This window comes from Ochotona princeps, chromosome 3 (genome assembly GCF_030435755.1).
Source record: "Ochotona princeps isolate mOchPri1 chromosome 3, mOchPri1.hap1, whole genome shotgun sequence".
In the NCBI taxonomy this organism is placed as follows: domain Eukaryota; kingdom Metazoa; phylum Chordata; class Mammalia; order Lagomorpha; family Ochotonidae; genus Ochotona; species Ochotona princeps.
Window position 1 is genome coordinate 9,694,369 of NC_080834.1, and position 18,269 is coordinate 9,712,637.

General features: G+C 45.6%; 1 protein-coding gene across 1 annotated transcript; it reads right to left on the bottom strand.

Moving 5' to 3' along the window:
• Nucleotides 1-3,544: 3,544 nt before the first annotated feature.
• On the bottom strand, nucleotides 3,545-18,269 carry COMMD2 (COMM domain containing 2). The gene is made up of 5 exons (XM_004597701.3): nucleotides 18,144-18,269; nucleotides 17,994-18,071; nucleotides 16,458-16,540; nucleotides 15,750-15,923; nucleotides 3,545-3,993 (listed from the first exon to the last, which is right to left on the bottom strand). The coding sequence occupies exons 1-5, from the start codon at nucleotides 18,208-18,210 to the stop codon at nucleotides 3,796-3,798; spliced, it is 600 nt and encodes a 199-aa protein (XP_004597758.2). The 5' UTR covers nucleotides 18,211-18,269; the 3' UTR covers nucleotides 3,545-3,795.

Below are 18,269 nucleotides of genomic sequence, written 5' to 3' on the forward strand. Positions count from 1 at the left end.
ATATAGCATAAATATGTATGACCTATCTTTGGGCATGTTAATAACAATATACTCTTCTTCCCCATGCTTAAAAAAAAATGGGCAGGGAGGCCACACTGCTGGTGGGAACCACATGGATGATGGTCAGTAGATCAGGCCGCAACACCTGCTCGCAAATGCTGGGGCTGGTGTGAGTCATAAAACACTACTGGACTGCACTACATCATGGCAAGTGCAAGATGTGGTGCTGGGAGTGGGCCTGGTAGGGAACTGTGGGGACTCCCCCAGGTGAACACAAAAGCCTGGGCTGGGGCGGGCTCGGCTGGACAGTCAGCAGCACTCATCAGCATACATGTGGGCCAGGGGTAGGGGCAGGTCTGGCTGAGCTAAGCTGAAGAACCCGTGAGAGTGCACAAGAGCTGGATGGGATGCAGGATGGGCTGGGCTGGGCTGCAGCACATGTCAGCACACATCAAGACCATGGATGGGCCAGGCCTGGTGGGAGTTACCGGGTGTCGCCCTCATTAGCTGGTGGCACCACTGGTGCGCATGAGGACCGGATCTGCAGTGGGCTTGGCTGGGCCACAGCATCTACCACTTCATTGAGAGATAGGACTGGGGAGGAACTGATCACTGATTGGGAAGCTGTACCTACTGGTATGTGCCTGGGCTGGTGCAGGTAATGGACCGAACTTGACCCTACACTAGCTGGCACAAACAAAAGTCAAATCCCAGGTCACCCCAGGCAAGGTTTCTTGATTTCTCAGCTAGACCATTGGGCTCAAATCCTGGCCAAAGGGAAAATCACATTATGTGATCTGACCTTGGAATGCACGTTAGGACTGGGCCTCCTCAGCCGCCAGTGTAGTGGACAACCAACAGACCATGGACATACTTTCTCAACCCTGGTGCAATGAAGCCAATGATGTCTCAGAACTATCAGATCCACTCAGCACCCTGGAGCACTCTTCGCCATATCAGGGTCTCTTAGGTGTAATCAAATAAGTAACACCCATCCCTGGGTGCTGATGTAGTTTGACAGCAAGGATTGCCCCTCTCCCCTTCCTGCCCTGTGAAGAAAGGAGGAAGGAAGGAAGGAAGGAAGGAAGGAAGGCAGGCAGGCAGGCAGGCAGGGAGGGAGGAAGAGAAAGAAAATTGAAAACAAAATTGGAAAAACATTTTTTTCTTTAATTAAAAAAAATGGGCAAGGAAAAGAGGACTCCTGGGGTTCCCACAATATGTTGTTCTTGGTTTGTATGTTTGCTGTGAGTGTGACCGGAGGATCAAAACTCATTTATTCTACACATTTCGTACATTTCTATATCTATTCTATTTCAACAAAATGTTTTTTAAATCAACATACTTATAATGCCTGTATCTATATAAAATTATGTGTATAAACAAGTTATAGAAATTATCAAATGTGGATTGGGCACTGTGGCTTGGGTCACTACTTGCAATGTCTACATGCCAAACTGGTGTGCCTGCCATCACTCATGACCCAGCTTCCTGTTCAGAGGCACCCCAGGAGGCAGCAGCTGGTGGCTTGACTTTGCCAGTCCTTGCCATCCATGTGGGGACGTTTTCGCTACCCATGTGGTTGCAGTTCTTGACTCTCGGCTTGTCTGGCTTAGTTCTGGCTGCCGTGGACCTTTGGGGAGTAAACCAGCAGAGGAAAGATTTCTCTGTTGCTCTTTCAAAGGATAAACAAGTTTAAAAAGAGAAAAAAAGAAAAACCTATCTCAAACCAGCTATTAAAAAAAGGTATCAAATGTTGCATAAACCAAACAAGACAGGAGACAGCTCAAGCAAGCGGAATGCTTCAACAAGAAATCAAAGAGGCACATTCAACTGCTTGCACCAAAAGGTGAGTTCCAGATTCTTCAAAACAGTAGAGACTGCTCCCAACTCACCCTGACTCCAAAGGGAAAGAGTGCAGAGTATCCCAGCAGGAGGGAGAGTTTAGACGGAGAAGCAGAGTCAGACACAAACGTGACAGGCCCAGCACAGGCATTCTCCCCTTGCTTAGGAAGAGCAAAGACGCAGTGAGGCTGCTGTGAGTGGACACGGGGTCATTGTTTCAGTCTTGGCTGATCAGCCCTGCTTGTCTGCTAGCCAATGTGGGCAAATAAGCCGCAGACAGCTATTTCGATCATAGAAGCCTGGCAGGAAAGTTGCTTTTAAACATAATGGTGTATATTTCATGCAATGTGTAAATTTTCCTTTTGCTTTCTGAGGCCATGATGACTTCATTAATCAAGCTGTTACAATAATTGAAAACTAGTTCTAACAATACAGTTGCTTTACAATGATAGACTATGACCTGTAGGAAAGGGGTCCACATGCCTGCAAGGGACGAGGAGTAGCAATTTCAAGTGTGTGTCTCTCCCACTGCCTTCTGACCCTACTAGGTCCTCTCTTTTGTAAAGAGAAAGAAACCCAATGTCATTCTTACCCGGCACACTTTCTAATTCTTAGGAAGCATGGTTTTGATAGAGCCTACAGCTCATTCTGGAGATCACCCAGGCGTGTCCATGGCAACGTGGGTCTAAGGGCAAGGCTCTGGATACCTGGCTATGAATGAATTCTCATGTCTGCCCTTCCATCTACTTCTTATCCTTAAGCCCTGCCACTGATTTCTGCAGTTTCTCAGGCTGACCTGACCACAAGCCATGAGTTTTTTTAGGCCAATAACTTTCAGTTGCCTACTAAAAAAATAAAACATTCAAATCTGCATAGAAGGGAAATTTGCCTGTAATGTAATAAAACAGCCTTCCTTCCCCCTTTTATAGTTCATTCAAGTTAAAAAATGACTGTAGGATCTAGGTAATCAACAATTGACTGTAAGACAGGGTAGAATGGCAGCACGTCTTTTAGATCCTTGGGATATGGGGAAAAAATCAGTCCCTTTACAAGACACCGGTAAGAGGACTATTTAAACCAAGCGGCCATGACAACACAAACTTAGGCAACAGGTTAGGTTCAGCACGTTCCCATACGAAGAAAAAAATGCACAAACTGCCCATAACAATACAGTGTTTTAAAAAAATCACATTCACTTTTTTTTTAAAGATTTATTTATTTTTATTACAAAGTCAGATATACAGACAGGAGGAGAGACAGAGAGGAAGATCTTCCGTCCGATAATTCACTCCCCAAGTGAGCGCAAAGGCCGGTGCTGAGCCAATCCAAAGCCGGGAACCTGGAACCTTTTCTGGGTCTCCCACACAGGTGCAGGGTCCCAAATCTTTGGGCCGTCCTCGACTGCTTTCCCAGGCCACAAGCAGGGAGCTGGATGGGAAGTGGAGCTGCCGGGATTAGAACCGGCGCCCATATGGGATCCCGGCGTGTTCAAGGCGAGGACTTTAGCTGCTAGGCCACGCCGCCGGGCCCCTACATTTACTTTTAATTACTCTGTGGCTATTAACATCATGAGGTGATTTGAAAATTTAAAAAATTAAACTACGTGGAAATATTCTGTATAGTAATAGTACTACACTGCTTTACTTGCAAATTTTGATTAGTAAAGAAGAAAAGAAAAAGCAGTCAAAACAAGTACCAAAAACAGGTTATCATTTCTATATACAGAAGATATGAATGAAACAGATGCAGTTCTAGTTGATGCAACCCTGTTTAAATAATAAAATACAAAATTCATATGAATCTGTCAAGTAGCTGGCCACATTTAGGATCAGGAAAATGAAGTTTTTGGTATCCTAGAATAGGGAAAGAAATGTCACGGAATGAGATGTTCCCAATGAAGAACTCGGAGAGACAGCTGCTGTAGATTACACTGCACGCGTGCCTCCGAGCGTCCTACTTGATGTTGCGGACCACTCTCCTGCAGTGGTTCGTCTTCATCTCCTCCAGCGCCTGTTCCAGCTGCTGCACCAGATGCAGCAGCGTGGCTGGGTCCGTCTGTAGAACTTCGGTGGCACGCTCCCCGTTCTGATTCAGGTGTAGCTTCATGGTCACTGCTGGTTTGATCTGTTGCCTGAGACTTCTGCTTGCCAGCTTGATTTTACATGGAGTAAGAGCAAAGCAATGATTTAATAAGCAGCATGAATGTGTGCTGTTATAAATATCTTACACAATACAAAAAAAACAGGGGTTAGCATTCCTACACAGTGAGTTAAGCCACCACCTGCAGTGCTGGCATCCCATGTAGGAGCTGGGTTAAAATCCGAACTACCCTACTGTAGATCCAGCTCCCTGCTAACGGCCTGGGAAAGCAGTAGAGGATGACCCAAATACTTGGACCCCTGCTGCCATGTAAGAGACCTGGAAGAAGCTCCTGGCTTTGGCCTGGTCCGACCTTGGCTTTTGCAGCCATCAAGGGGGTGAACCAGCAAATGGAATATCTCTATCTCTGCTTCTGCCATTCTAACTCTGCCTTTTAAAAATAAATTCTTTAAAAAAACACACACAAAAATAGGGTTACAGATGAATAATAAGACTTCAAAATCAAAAGTTGTTTGTAAAGAAATTAATACATAAGAATCAATGTAACACAGTGCCCGGCGTGGTGGCCTACTGGCAAAAGTCCTGGCCTTGGATTCCATATGGGCACTGGTTCTGGTCCCGGTGGTCTTGCTTCCCATCCAGCTCCCTGCTTGTGGCCTGGGAAAGCAGTTGAGGACGGCACAAAGCTTTCGGACCATGCACCTGTGTGGGAGACCTGAAGAGATTCCTGGCTCCAGGATTTTGATTGGCTCAGCACCTGCTGTTGTGGCCACTTGGGGACTGAATCAGCAGACAGAAGATCTACCTCTCTGTCTCTCTTCCTCTGTATATCTGCCTTTCCAATAAAAAGAAATAAGTCTTTAACAACAACAACAACAACAAATCAATGTAACAATTACCCTCCAAAGAATACTTCCGGGGTTGGCATTGTGGTATAGCAAGTTAGGCTGCTGCCTGCAATGCCAGCATCCCCTAGCGTCATAGCTGCTCCACTTCTGATCCCTCTCCCTGCTAATGTGCCTGGGAAAGCACCAGAGGATGACACAGGTGCTCGTACCACACAGGCGATTCGGAGGTGGCTCCTTGCTCTGCCCCAGTCCAATCCTGCCTGCTGTGGCCATTTGGGGAGCAAAGCAGTGGACCGAGGGAGGATGCCTTTCTCTCTCTCTCTTATCCCTAAATAAATAAATAAATTTTGGAAAAATAAATAAATAAAAATGGAGAAAACAATGGGCCCAGTGGCGTGGCCCAGCAGGTAAAGTCCTCGCCTTGAACGCCCCAGGATCCCATATGGGTGCCGGTTCTAATCCTGGCAACTCCACTTCCCATCCAGCTCCCTGCTTGTGGCCTGGGAAAGCAGTCGAGGATGGCCCAAAGCTTTGGGACCCTGCACCCACGTGGGAGACCTGGAGGAGGTTCCAGGTTCCCGGCTTCGGATCGGGGCAGCACCGGCCGTTATGCTCATTTGGGGAGTGAATCATTGGACAGAAGATCTTCCTCTCTGTCTCTCCTCCTGTCTGTATATCTGACTTTGTAATAAAAATAAATAAATCTGAAAAAAATAAATAAATAAAAATAAAAATGGAGAAAACAAGCAATAAACTGGAAGAAGATATTCTGCAGTGCATATACAGCCAAAAATGATTCCTGGGCCCGGCGGCATGGCCTAGTGGCTACAGTCCTGACCTTGCACGCCCCGGGATCCCATATGGGCGCCGTTCTAATCCCGGCAGCTCCACTTCCCATCCAGCTCCCTGCTTGTGGCCTGGGAAAGCAGTCGAGGATGGCCCAAAGCTTTGGGACCCTGCACCCGCATGGGAGACCTGGAAGAGGTTCCTGGTTCCTGGCATCGGATTGGCGCAGCACCGGCCCGTTGCGGCTCACTTAGAGAGCGAAACATTGGATGGAAGATCTTCCTCTCTGTCTCTCCTCCTCTCTGTATATCCGGCTTTCCAATAATAATAAATCTTAAAAAAAAAAAAAAGAATTAAAAAAGAATGATTCTCATCCAGAATTTATGATTAACTCCTCTGACTTAATATGAAAGGAAAAAACCCTCCAAATCTAAGAGAAAAATGACCAAAAGATCTCAGTAAGCACTATATAAAAAAACCCAAGATAGTGACTCAAGGCTGAAATACAAGGCCCCAAAGATTCTGGAAACAGCATGTCAACCATTTAGGTATGCTGGTCTCCAAACAAACTAGCTGTCCTGGGCCCGGCGGCATGGCCTAGTGGCTAAAGTCCTCGCCTTGAACACGCCGGGATCCCATATGGGCGCCGGGTTCTAATCCCGGCAGCTCCACTTCCCATCCAGCTCCCTGCTTGTGGTTTGGGAAAGCAGTCGAGGATGGCCCAAAGCTTTGGGATCCTGCACCCATGTGGGAGACCTGGAAGAGGCTCCTGGCTCCTGGCTCCTGGCTTTGGATCCGCGCAGGGCTGACAGTTGTGCTCACTTGGGGAGTGAATCTTTGGACGGAAGATCTTCCTCTCTGTCTCTCCTCCTCTCTCTGTATATCTGACTTTGTAATAAAATAAATAAATCTTTAAAAAAAGAAAAAACTAGCTATCCTAAGGAAAAGCACATCTTGAAGCTCACTTCTCTGGTACAGAAAATTACAGACAGGATAGGATAGATATGCAGACTATAAATATGGCAGAAAAACTACTTAACTGTGTACTCTTCATTTCTGTTTATTTCCTCTGCATAGGCTTTAATATGGACGGAATATACCTACATTTGTAATTAAGCAATATATTTTTCATGGAAATATTTAAGTCATTCCATTTACCCTTCAACTTTTCAACAGTATGATACCTAAATCAGTAACTTTATAGAGAAGTATCTATAACATTCTTTCAGAATTCTAGAAGAGATTATATAACATCCTTCACAAACACCTAGTAAGACCTCATCAGACTTCACTTTTTCTCAGAAACAAGAATGACACTCAGTACTACAGAATAAAGAATGGTGACTCCCAACGTTCTAGACATGCCCTTATTTGTAATGCAGACAAAAATTCTGTCATCTTCCCTGTAAATATAACAGTAATAACAGCAATTTTTGAAAGGGTATCAATTGTGCTGACCATTTCTGATGTCTGGGAAAATATTCCTGCAAGAAATTGAACTATGATGATTAATCTGTTTCCCATAAGCAAGTGCACCATAATTAGACGGTAATTGTTCATTCACTACCAGGCTCCAGTAACTCAAAAATGAAAGGCTTTGTATCCTGTTATTAGCTTCCTGGTCATTTATCTGGTCTCATCCGACATCCCTTCTTCCTGCCACAAGCAGAAAATCCTACTCCAGAACAGCTACCACTGATGAAGAGAGCATCTCCGTTAGTCCCAAGATGCTCTGGAAGCTGCTCTGTGCATCTCATCTTACGCGGAAATACTCATTCAGTAAATTCTCAATCTTAGGGCCTGGCACGATGGCGTAGTGGCTAAAGTCCTCGCCTTGAACACGCTGGGATTCCATATGGGCGCCGGTTCTAATCCTGGCGGCCCCGCTTCCCATCCAGCTCCCTGCTTGTGGCCTGGGAAAGCAGTCGAGGATGGCCCAAAGCATTGGGATCCCACACCAGTGTGGGAGACCCAGAAGAGGTTCCTGGTTCCCGGCTTTGGATTGGCACAGTACCGGCCCGTTGCGGCTCACTTGGGGAGTGAATCATTGGGTGGAAGATCTTCCTCTCTGTCTCTCCTCCTCTCTGTATATCTGCCTTTCAATAAAAATAAAATAAATCATAAAAAATATTCTCAATCTTAAACTGAGTGAATCCAGCAACTCAAATTCATCTCATTGGATAAATGATTCTCTTGAGTTCAATTTTGAGGAATTCTGCTTAATTTGTAACTTCTTTTTTTCTTTAAAGATTTATTTATTTTTATTACAAAGTCAGATATACAGAGAGGAGGAGAGAGAGAAAGGAAGATCTTCCCTCCGATGATTCACTCCCCAAGTGAGCGCTACAGCTGGAGCTGAGCCAATCTAAAGCTGGGAACCAGGAGCTCCTCCGGGTCTCCCACACTGGTGCAGTGTCCCAAAGCATTGGGCCGTCCTCGACTGCTTTCCCAGGCCACAAGCAGGGAGCTGGATGGGAAGTGGAGCTGCCGGGATTAGAACGGCACCCATATGGGATCCCGGGGCGTTCAAGGCGAGGACTTTAGCCGCTAGGCCACAGCACCGGGCCCAATTTGTAACTTAAGATGGCTTCAAAATGGGAAAAACTCCAGTCAACAAAACCAACCAAACAAAAAACCGGCTAAGGATTATTCAGACTGCCCAGGTCAGAGAACACCCCAACACAACTGAATGTCAACGATGCGTCAGAAATTACTGCTGCATCGCAAACACGAGCCCTCCGGCACCTCCATGGTCATCCTGAAGGGCCCTGGCTGCAAAGGCTGATCTTCTCCCCATGTGACTTGCTGCTTATGATGTCCCGAACAGCAAGAAGTGCACCTTGTTCTCTGCTATGCCATAGCACCTGGCAAGAACCATGTGTAAATCGAACGCTTGATAAATAATTTAAACTGACGCTGCCTCCCCACTTCCAACTGCTTGCTAAATCCAACACTGATTTGTCCAGGGAAGCAGTATCTGCCGCCTGGAACATGCAGACCAGTTTATACCAAATATCTTGTGTTCATGCCTATTCAAACTCATTACAATTGATTATTATCACAAATTTTTGACTTCATTTTTTTTTAAAGATTTATTATTATTGGAAAGCCAGATATACAGAGAGGAGGAGAGACAGAGAGGAAGATCTTCCGTCCGATGGTTCACTCCCCAAGTGAACCGCAACGGGCCGGTGCTGTGCCAATCTGATGCCAGGAACCAGGAACCTCTTCCAGGTCTCCCATGCGGGTGCAGGGTCCCAAAGCTTTGGGCCGTCCTCTAATGCTTTCCCAGGCCACAAGCAGGGAGCTGGATGGGAAGTGGAGCTGCCGGGATTAGAACCGGGGCCCATATGGGATCCCGGCGTGTTCAAGGCAAGGACTTTAGCCGCTAGGCCATGCCGCCGGGCCCATGACTTCATTTTTTAAAGATTTATTGATTTAAAAGGCAAAGCAAGAGAGAGGGGAAGAAACGAGAGACAGATTTATCTACTGGTCCATGCCCCAAATGGCCACTACAGCTGGGTGGGCCAGGTTGAAGCCAAGAGCTACAAACTCCACTCTGATCTCTCGTACGTGTGGCAGGGATCAACCACCATCCTCCTCTGCCTATCCAACTCCATTAGCAGGACGCTGCATCTGAAGCAGGCAGTCAGGACAAAGACTAACAGTAGTCTAACCCGCTGACCCACAATACTGGCCCTAAGACTGGCATGCACTTACAGGGAAGTACTTTTTTCCTTTGATTGCCATGTCCAACAAGGCCTGGCACACAGCATATATTCAACGAACGGTGATAACTGAATAACTGCAAAGCAGCGATGGATAAATGAAACATAACGCGTTCTTTTCTGTGGTGGCCAGCATGTACCCAAGCATGCTCAATGGCAACACCTTTTCTAAGCTTGCTGCCCTATCCGAAGTGCAAAATCCCAAGTTTTACTATGACAACTACATCTGTTTTCTAAGTCCTAAGCCCTATCTCAGTTGACTCCCTGACAAGCATCCCCCCATATTCAATGGCGCTCTTACTGAATTTTCTACCGAAATGGTAGCTGGTGGTTGTCCTGGAAATTGTCCTTATTTTAATTGCTAGCTTTGTTTTGTGTTAAGGATGCTTAACTAACAAGATACAGGCCAGCCGCTGGAGAAATCCTTTTCATTTGTGATTTGAACTTATCTTGCACCCATGTTCTAGGCTCACATCCTGAACTACTACAGACTGCAATCATCCACCTTGGAGTTGGTGTAGCTTGGATTGAATAACACCACACGGGAACGTGGCTCTTGCACTGGCCAAAATGATTCTTCGAGAGGTGCTGAAAGTTCTAATTTTTGCATGGCATTTATCTATTTCTTTCTTTTTTTTTTCAAGCAATAGAAAGGATGCAGTCAGGTGGGGGTATCTTTTCAAGGCAGAAACTGATTTGCAGATGGCTGGGATGAAGAATAAAGAGAGGAATACCAAATTCCAAGCATTTAGTCCTGCGTAAGTGAAGGAATAGATCTGCCATTTACTCAGGGGAAGATTATGGAGGGAGCTGCTTTGGGAGCGAGTATACGAGGAAGGCAGGATTCAGTTCTGCATTTGAATCTCATCAAATAGCCAAGTGGAGATGTCAAACTGGTTTTCACTGTGTAAGTCTAGAGTTTGGGGAACACGTTTAACATAAAGAAAGAAATCTGAAAATCCAGAGTATTAGCTTACAAGGGAGCACATGAGGGCATCAAGTCAGATGAGATCAGCTAATGAATGAGAACAGAAAAGGGAGGAAGATTGAGAACTCAACTCTGGGGCATTCCAAGGTTGAAAGGTCAATGAGGTGAGACTGAATTAGCAAAACAAAATGGGAAGCAGCAACAGGTTGGGTGGGAACAAGGAGAATAACTTCTGAGAAGCCAACTGAAGAAATGTATTTAAGTAGGAAGGAGTGATTAACCATGGCAAACACTAATAAACAGTAAATGACAAAAAGACGAAAATGCAATGACCCTGACCAAGTTATACTAGTAGCATGGTGACAATGAAGCCTACTCAGAGTTGGTATAGAAAGAATGCAGAGGGCCCAGCGAGATAGCCCAGTGGCTAAAGTCCTCGCCTTGCGTGCACCAGGATTGCATATGGGCACTGGTTCCTGTCCCGGCTGTTCCATTTCTCTTCCAGCTCCTGCCTGTGGCCTGGGAAAGCAGTCAAGGATGGCCCAAAGCCTTGGGACCCTGCACCTGTGTGGGAGACCCACAAGAAGCTCCTGGCTCTGGACCCACTCAGCTCCAGCCACTGTGGCCACTTGGGAAATGAACCAGTGCATGGAAGATCTTTCTCTCTGTATATCTTCCTTTCCAACAAAAATAAATATACATTTTTTTTAAAAGCAGAGGTTGGGCCCGGCAGCGTGGCCTAGTGGCTAAAGTCCTTGCCTTCAATGCGCTGGGATCCCATATGGGCGCCGGTTCTAGTCCCGGCAGCTCCACTTCCCATCCAGCTCCCTGTTTGTGGCCTGGGAAAGCAGTCGAGGACAGCCCACGGCTTGGGACCCTGCACTTGCATGGGAGACCCGCAAGAGTTTCCTGGTTCCCGGCTTCAGATCGGCGCAGCACCGGCCCGTTGCGCTCACTTGGGGAGTGAATCATCGGAGGGAAGATCTTCCTCTCTGTCTCTTCTTCTCTCTGTATATCTGACTTTGTAATAAAAATAAATAAATCTTTAAAAAAAAAAAGCAGAGGCTGTGGGAGCTGCTGGCAAGGTCGTCACCATGCAGTTGGTGCCCTGCAGGGCAGAGCAGAAACAGAGTGCAAGTGGACACCATATCCACGCACTGGGACATTTTGGGGAAGCTGCAAAGGGTGTTTGTTCTCAAGTACCCAAGCTGAGGGTAAAACGCTAGGACTGGTAGCCTTGGTCCAGGAGACTGACAGGGACATATGCAAAGACAATTGTAAAGTCCTAACTCCAGCATATATCTTGTGCAGCAATGGCCTCAGACTAGGAGGGAGTCCTTAACTGCACACTGTCAGAGCAAACTTCACCAGTCAGAAAGCTAGCTAAAAGTTGCAGCACTTGGAGTTCCACATTGTGAAATAACGGCCTGAGTTTAAAGTTTCTAAGATAGACACAATGGTTAGGGTTTTTATTGTTAGTGAAGAAAGAACTATTCTGTCCTCCATACTGGCACTTGTCAGTAAGTTATCTCAGTATCACATCCTTGAATATCTCTGGATATTGCATATGATAGAAGGGTTCCAACTACACACAATTCCAATCAACAAAAACGCATTTGAACATTACCAAAAAGAGAATGCAAAGACAGCGATTTCAAAGAGTTTTTGTGTAAAAGGAAGCAAAAATAGTGTTGTTAGGAGGGGTAGAAGGAGTCATGACTATCTAAAAATTACAACAAACAACAACAAACTATGATGTGGGAAAAACAGGGAACAATTGCTGAAACTACGTTTTTTTGTGGACAAATGGGGATGGGTTTAACTGCGGAAGGAAGAGCTTGCCTATGGACAGGAGATTAAACTCCATCAGGAGTAACCAGGGGGCCCAGCATGGTAGCCAGTCGCTAAAGTCCTCACCTTGCATCTGCCAGCATCCCAGATGGGTGCTGGTTTGTGTCTCGGATGTTCCACTTCCCTTCCAGCTTCCTGCTTGTGGCCTGGGATGGCCAAAGACCTTGGGACCCTGAACCCATGTGGGAGGCCTAGAAGAAGCTGCTGGCTTCAGATTGGCTGGTGCAGCCACTTGGGGAGTCAACCAGCAGACGGAAGATCTTTCTGTCTGTCTCTCCTTTCCTCTGTAAATCTGACTTTCCAATAAAAATACACAAATCTTTTTTTTTTAAAATAGTAACTCTTATGCTTTTACTTCTGTTTTTTTTTCCAGATAAATTCAACAGTTTTATTGGAAAACCATCCCTGGTGTGAAAGTAGGGCTGGCAGAATATCATCCCCTCCAATGAAAAGCCACTATATGACTTCAACAAAAATTTACAACGTAATGAAGTTAAATGACATGGTACTGAGTGACCAGTATGTTAGAAAATGCAAGTTCTTAACCACATCCTGTAACTACTTCATTGACATTTCAGTTATAGATTATACACAACCAGCTGCTATACACCTTAAAATAGTTATATGGTACTCTTCAGCTGACTTGTGTCTATTTTCATTTATATATTTAGCAGCTTAAAGTATTCAAGCGTGATTTCTACTGAACTATGCGAAATTTAGGATAGTCCAAACAGGCTTATACCTCAAACAAGCCATACATTAACAGTTGAGGAACAGAACAGTTTTAGGAGGGGTGTGCAGAGATATCTTCAATATCTTAGTGAGGAATAACTAATCTTTGTGTCCTACCTAGTTAGGTATATGGGAGTCCAAGCTGACTCTTTCCTGTCTGTTTTAAGCTTTCCTTATTGGTCTCTGTCTGGCATTGAGCAGTGACAAAAGCCAACATCTGCTGAACTGGCATCCTACATAGGTACTGGTTCAAGTCCTGGCCGCTCTACTTCCAGCACAGCTTTCCACCTGCAAAAAGCCACGGAGAATAGCCCGTGTGTTTGGGCTCCTGTTACCTGGAATAATCTGGCTCCTGGCTTGACCCAGCCCTTCTTATGGCCACCTGAGGAGTGAACCAGCAGATGGAAGATCTCTGTCTCTCCCTCTCTCTTATAAATGTTTTTGTTTCTTAAAGAGGAGTTTAACAAGACAGAAGGCAGAGCAAGCGCTTACTGTTGCAGTCAGGATGACAGACTTGGTGGTTAGAAGAATGTGAAAATTCTCTTCTGATGGTTGGTCTTTTCTTAAACAGGAAACAAGGTCAACAGCTACAGATGCAGAGTACAGGGATGTGGAAGCTTTGAAGGAAGAGAGAACAGGATGTGCATGGCCCTAATATCCCATAATTTACAGTTTACTATGGAAAACAGAGGCAACACAGATGCCAGCAGGATTTAACTGTGACGAGGGGCACCAGGAATTTCTCTCAGAGGGAGGCATTATGTAAGGCAAAAGTCAGCCAACTTTTTCTGTTAAGAGCCAGACAGTAAATATTCTAGTTTTTGCTGATCATGCAGTTTCTGGCACAAACACTCAACTCTGCCCTTATGCTATGAAAACAGCTCTAGATAATACGCCAACACATGAATCTAACTGTATCCCAATAAAACTTTATTTACAGAAATAGACAACAAGCCAGATCAGGCCACAGGCCAGTTTGTTGAACCTGATTCAAACAAAGTTGAAAGGTAAAGTAGTCAAGAAGCAATGGGAGGGCAGAAAAAAAATTTAAAAGGAGAGAAAAAACGTGCGAAGGCCTTAAGTTCTTCACATTTCTAATTGCAATTTTATCCTGATCAGTCCAAAGATGCTAGATTTCCTGAGTAACTTCATGATATCCAAAAACTTAGAAGGGTTTCTTATCATCTGTTCTGTCAAACCTATTTTACTGTCTTTTTTTTTTCTTTTTTTAAGGATGTATTTATTTTTATTGGAAAGGCAGACATACAGAAAGAAAAGGATAGACAGCTCTTCCATCCGCCCGCTGGTTCACTCCCCAAGCGGTCACAACAGCCAGAGCTGAGCTGATCTGAAGCCAGGAGCCTGGAGCCTCTTCCTGGTCTAACACATGGATACATTCATTCATCCTTCCAAAATTTCACTCTCCTTTGCTGAAACTTTTTTGGATCATATGAGCACAGAAATGTACAAGGTATAAATTATTTTGCAATCTGGTTGGCATCTTCATTCACACAATAATATATTCTTTTCCCCTCCAGAACTTTATAATTATCTTTACTTCCTAGTTATTTGAGACTATCTAAAACCTTTAGCTAAGTGACATTTTTTGTCAGCTGAGAAAGTACTACATATTTCACAATTTTTGTTTTTGAAGGATGACTTTTTTAAAATTTGTATTAATTTGATTAAATTTAAAGGCAGGGAGAAAGACAATCTTTCACTGGCTGATTCCCTCCCCAGTGTCCACAGCAACCAGGCTGACATCAAAGCCTGAAGCTCGGGTGCTTCTGCCACACGGGTGACTGGGACCTGCCACCTCCCAGCATGCCTCACTAGGAAGTTGAACAGGAAGTAGAGGAGCCAGGTCTTGAACTGGCACTCCAAAATGGGATGCAGGTATTCCAAGCAGTAACTTGACCCACTGCGCCAAAATATTCATGCCTTATACTTTTTTTGTGCCAAAGCATTTAGAGTAGCTCAAACTAGCAAATAGGTGACAGTCAATACACGTGGGTCGATTCACCTTTTACTACTTAATAAAGGGATACGATCGCAATGGGTTGAAAACTCCCTTTGTCTTTAAAAAACAATTGAAAAGTACAAAAATAAAAGTACAGAAGCAGCCAGATTAAAAAACAGGTGGGACACGTTAGTAGTCAGGATGCTGCCTCCGAAATAAGGGGAAGGGGAGCACTGGACGGCAGCAAGAAAGATGTTTCTGGAATCCTGGTCAGAGTCCAATTTGTTTTATGGGTTTTGTTTTGTTTTGTTTTTTTCTTTTTTAAAAAACATGTTGTAATCCACTGAACTGAAGACTACCTGTGAGCTCTTTTTTGTGTTATACTTAAAGAACAAAATTTTAAATGTAAATATTACCTTGAAAGTTGGCCTAATTATCCCCTTTTCCAAAATAACCGATTTCTTACAAGCTTTGAAAATCAAACTGAGTTAAGCACATTAAAAATATAACAGAGAAAAAAATATATAATAGAGGTGAATGAGTGGACCAGTCTCCACCTGGGCCACCGACAGCCCAGACTGGATTGTCTGCTTTGAGTCCCATTTCTTCTGCTCCCGATCCAGCTTCCTGCTAATGACCACACTGGTACGCAGCAGACAATGGCTCGAGAACGTGGTACTTCCCAGTCCGTGGGGGACAGAGCTGGGCATTCTGAGCTCGTGGCTTTGGCCTGGCCCCGGCCTACTGTGGCTGGTAGGCCTTTGAGGAGTGAACCACTGGATGTACGCTCTGTGAGTGTTCCTCTGTCTTTCAAAGATAATGAAAGTTAAGTTTCAAGCAAAAAAAGGAAACCATGTGCAAGGGTCAGAAAACGAAAAACCAAGTTCAAACAAGAGCTTGGTTAAGGTGACAAAGGCTACAGTAAGCAGACACAAATCTAAAAGCGTATGTGTGATTCCAGTAATAAGTCGTACCTGCACATCTAGGCGCCATTCGAGGCTGTGGTAAGTGGGAAGGTCTGGGGCCAGTTCACTCAGGATAGTTCTGATCTCCTTCCTGTTGTCCAGGTAAAGCTGGAGCAGCAATTTGTTCAACTCGTCAGAGAATCCCAAAACAAAAACAGAGTCTTGGAAATCCAGTTCAGAAATCTAAAAGTCAATTGAGTTGAAAAGAATGTCAAAATTCCTCTTTGTCTAGTAAACACTAACATATTGATGCACCAAAAAAGAATATCAGCTCCTCAAATTCATAGTAAAAGAAATTACATTCTTGCTAACAGGACCCCAACACCTACTCTTCTAAAATAATGAGCTACTGATGTATAAAAAAACATTTTCAATATAAACAGGAAAGAAGCAAAGAGGCCTAGTTCTTCAACCTATTCGCCATCCATGCAGACACTGCTGAAGTGCCGAGAAATCAATGGATCCATAAGCCTCCCTCCCAGGATACACACACCACGGCAAGTGTAACAGCAGCCATTCATATTTATATCAGCAGCGAGAGCGAGTCACAGCACATTGATGGGACAGGCCTACCACTTAGGGCTGTCTTCACAATCCCATTGGAAACAATCGGCCACATGAGTGCAGTACCCAGCACTGGCTGAGACTGGGATGCAGGCTGCCCTGGACCTCAGACAAGGACCCAGGCGACATGACACGGTCCACACAAGTCCTTACCATGAGCTTGGAACTCTCCGTGAGCAGATAGATCAATCCTTCCACACCATGCTGCACAGTGTCACTACTCACATTGAGCTTTCCTGACAGAGCAAAGGAAAAACATGCAATGAAACAATCCTGTGATATTTAATACCTCTCATCAATTATCCTTTTACTCAAGCTTGCCTTAAAAATAGGCAGCTGGGGCGAGTGTTGTGGTGTAGCGGGGAAAGCCGCCAATCTTAAGGGTTGCTGGCTAGAGTTCCAGCTTCTGATCCATCTTTGTGATAATGCTCTTGGGAAAGCAGTGAAGGACGGGAGACCTTGATGAAGCTCCTGGCTTCCCCAGCCACTGTGGCCATTTGGGGAGCAAACCAATGGATGGGAGATCTCTCTGCCTTTCCAATAAATAAATAAATTTAAAAAAAGATTTATTTATTTTTATTGGAAATTGAGATATATAGAGGAGGAGAAACAGAAAGGAAGACCTTCCCTCTGATGATTCACTCCCCAAGTGGCTGCAACAGCCAGAGCTGAGCCGATCCAAAGCCAGAAGACCAGAGCCTCTTCCAGGTCTCCCACGCGGGTGCAGGGCCCCAAAGCTTTGGGCCATCCTCGACTGCTTTCCCAGGCCACAAGCAGGGAGCTGGATGGGAAGTGGAGCTGCCGGGATTAGCACCGGCGCCCATATGGGATCCCAGGGCGTTCAAGGCGAGGACTTAAGCCGCTAGGCCACTCTGCCGGGCCCAGATTCACTTATTAATGGCCTGGCACGGTAGCCTAGTTGGTAAAGTCCTCACCTTGTACACACTGGGATCCCATATAGTCACCAGTTCATGTCCTGGCTGCTCCATTTCCCATGCAGTTCCCTGCTTGTGGCCTGGGAAAGCAGTTGAGGATGGCCCAAAGCCTTGGGACTCTGCACCCATGTGGGAGACTTGGAGGAAGTTCCTGGAGCCTGGCTTCAGTTTGGCACAGCACCGGCCATTGTGGCCACTTGGGGAGTGAATCATCGGATGGAAGATCTTCCTCTCTGTCTCTCCTCCTCTCTGTATATCTGACTTTGTAATAAAAATAAATAAATCTTTTAAAAAATAAGTAAATCTAAAAAAAAAAGTAAATCTTTTTTAAAAAATTTTAAAAAGCATTCATTATTGCACTTTTCTAAACACTGCAATGAAAAATAAGTTGGTCAGAGCCTCCTGTTCCTTTTCACTGAATTTCCAAACAGGTGCCTTCTATCTGTCCCAGCAGGAGGCCTTAACAGAATGCCGACCAGTGGGGCAGCAACAGGCATACAGTCCTCTTTACTTCAAGCCTGGCAGGAGAACTCCAGGGAATCGTGTCAACCCAAGCGTGCCCCGCATCCAGTGGGAAACAGCATCACTTTTGCAAAAGCATGTATTTGAGCAACCAGTGACGAGCCAACACTTTGCATGAGATTTACAGCACACTCAACTGAGTGAAGGAAAGAGAGGTCCCCGCAACCGCAATGACCCCGTTCTCTGGCATCCTGGCAGCACATGCGTCCCCCGCCCCAATTCCCTGCCTTACTGGCGGCGCCTTCGTAGACTTTGGGGTTCGAGCCTCGCCTCAGGAACTCCACAGCAATCCGCCCGAACTCCGCGACCACTGCAAGACAGCGAGGAGGCCGTGAGCTCGGGAGCTTCGCCACACCCCACCCTCCGCCCCGCGCTCCCTCACCCGCGCTGTCCACTCGCGGGAGGAAGGCCAGGTGCTCCCTATGCTCTTCCGACAAGTCCAGCAGCATCTTGGCTGGGCTTCAGCTCTTCCCTAGCAGCGCCGACCCCGCCCTCGCCACTTCCGCCG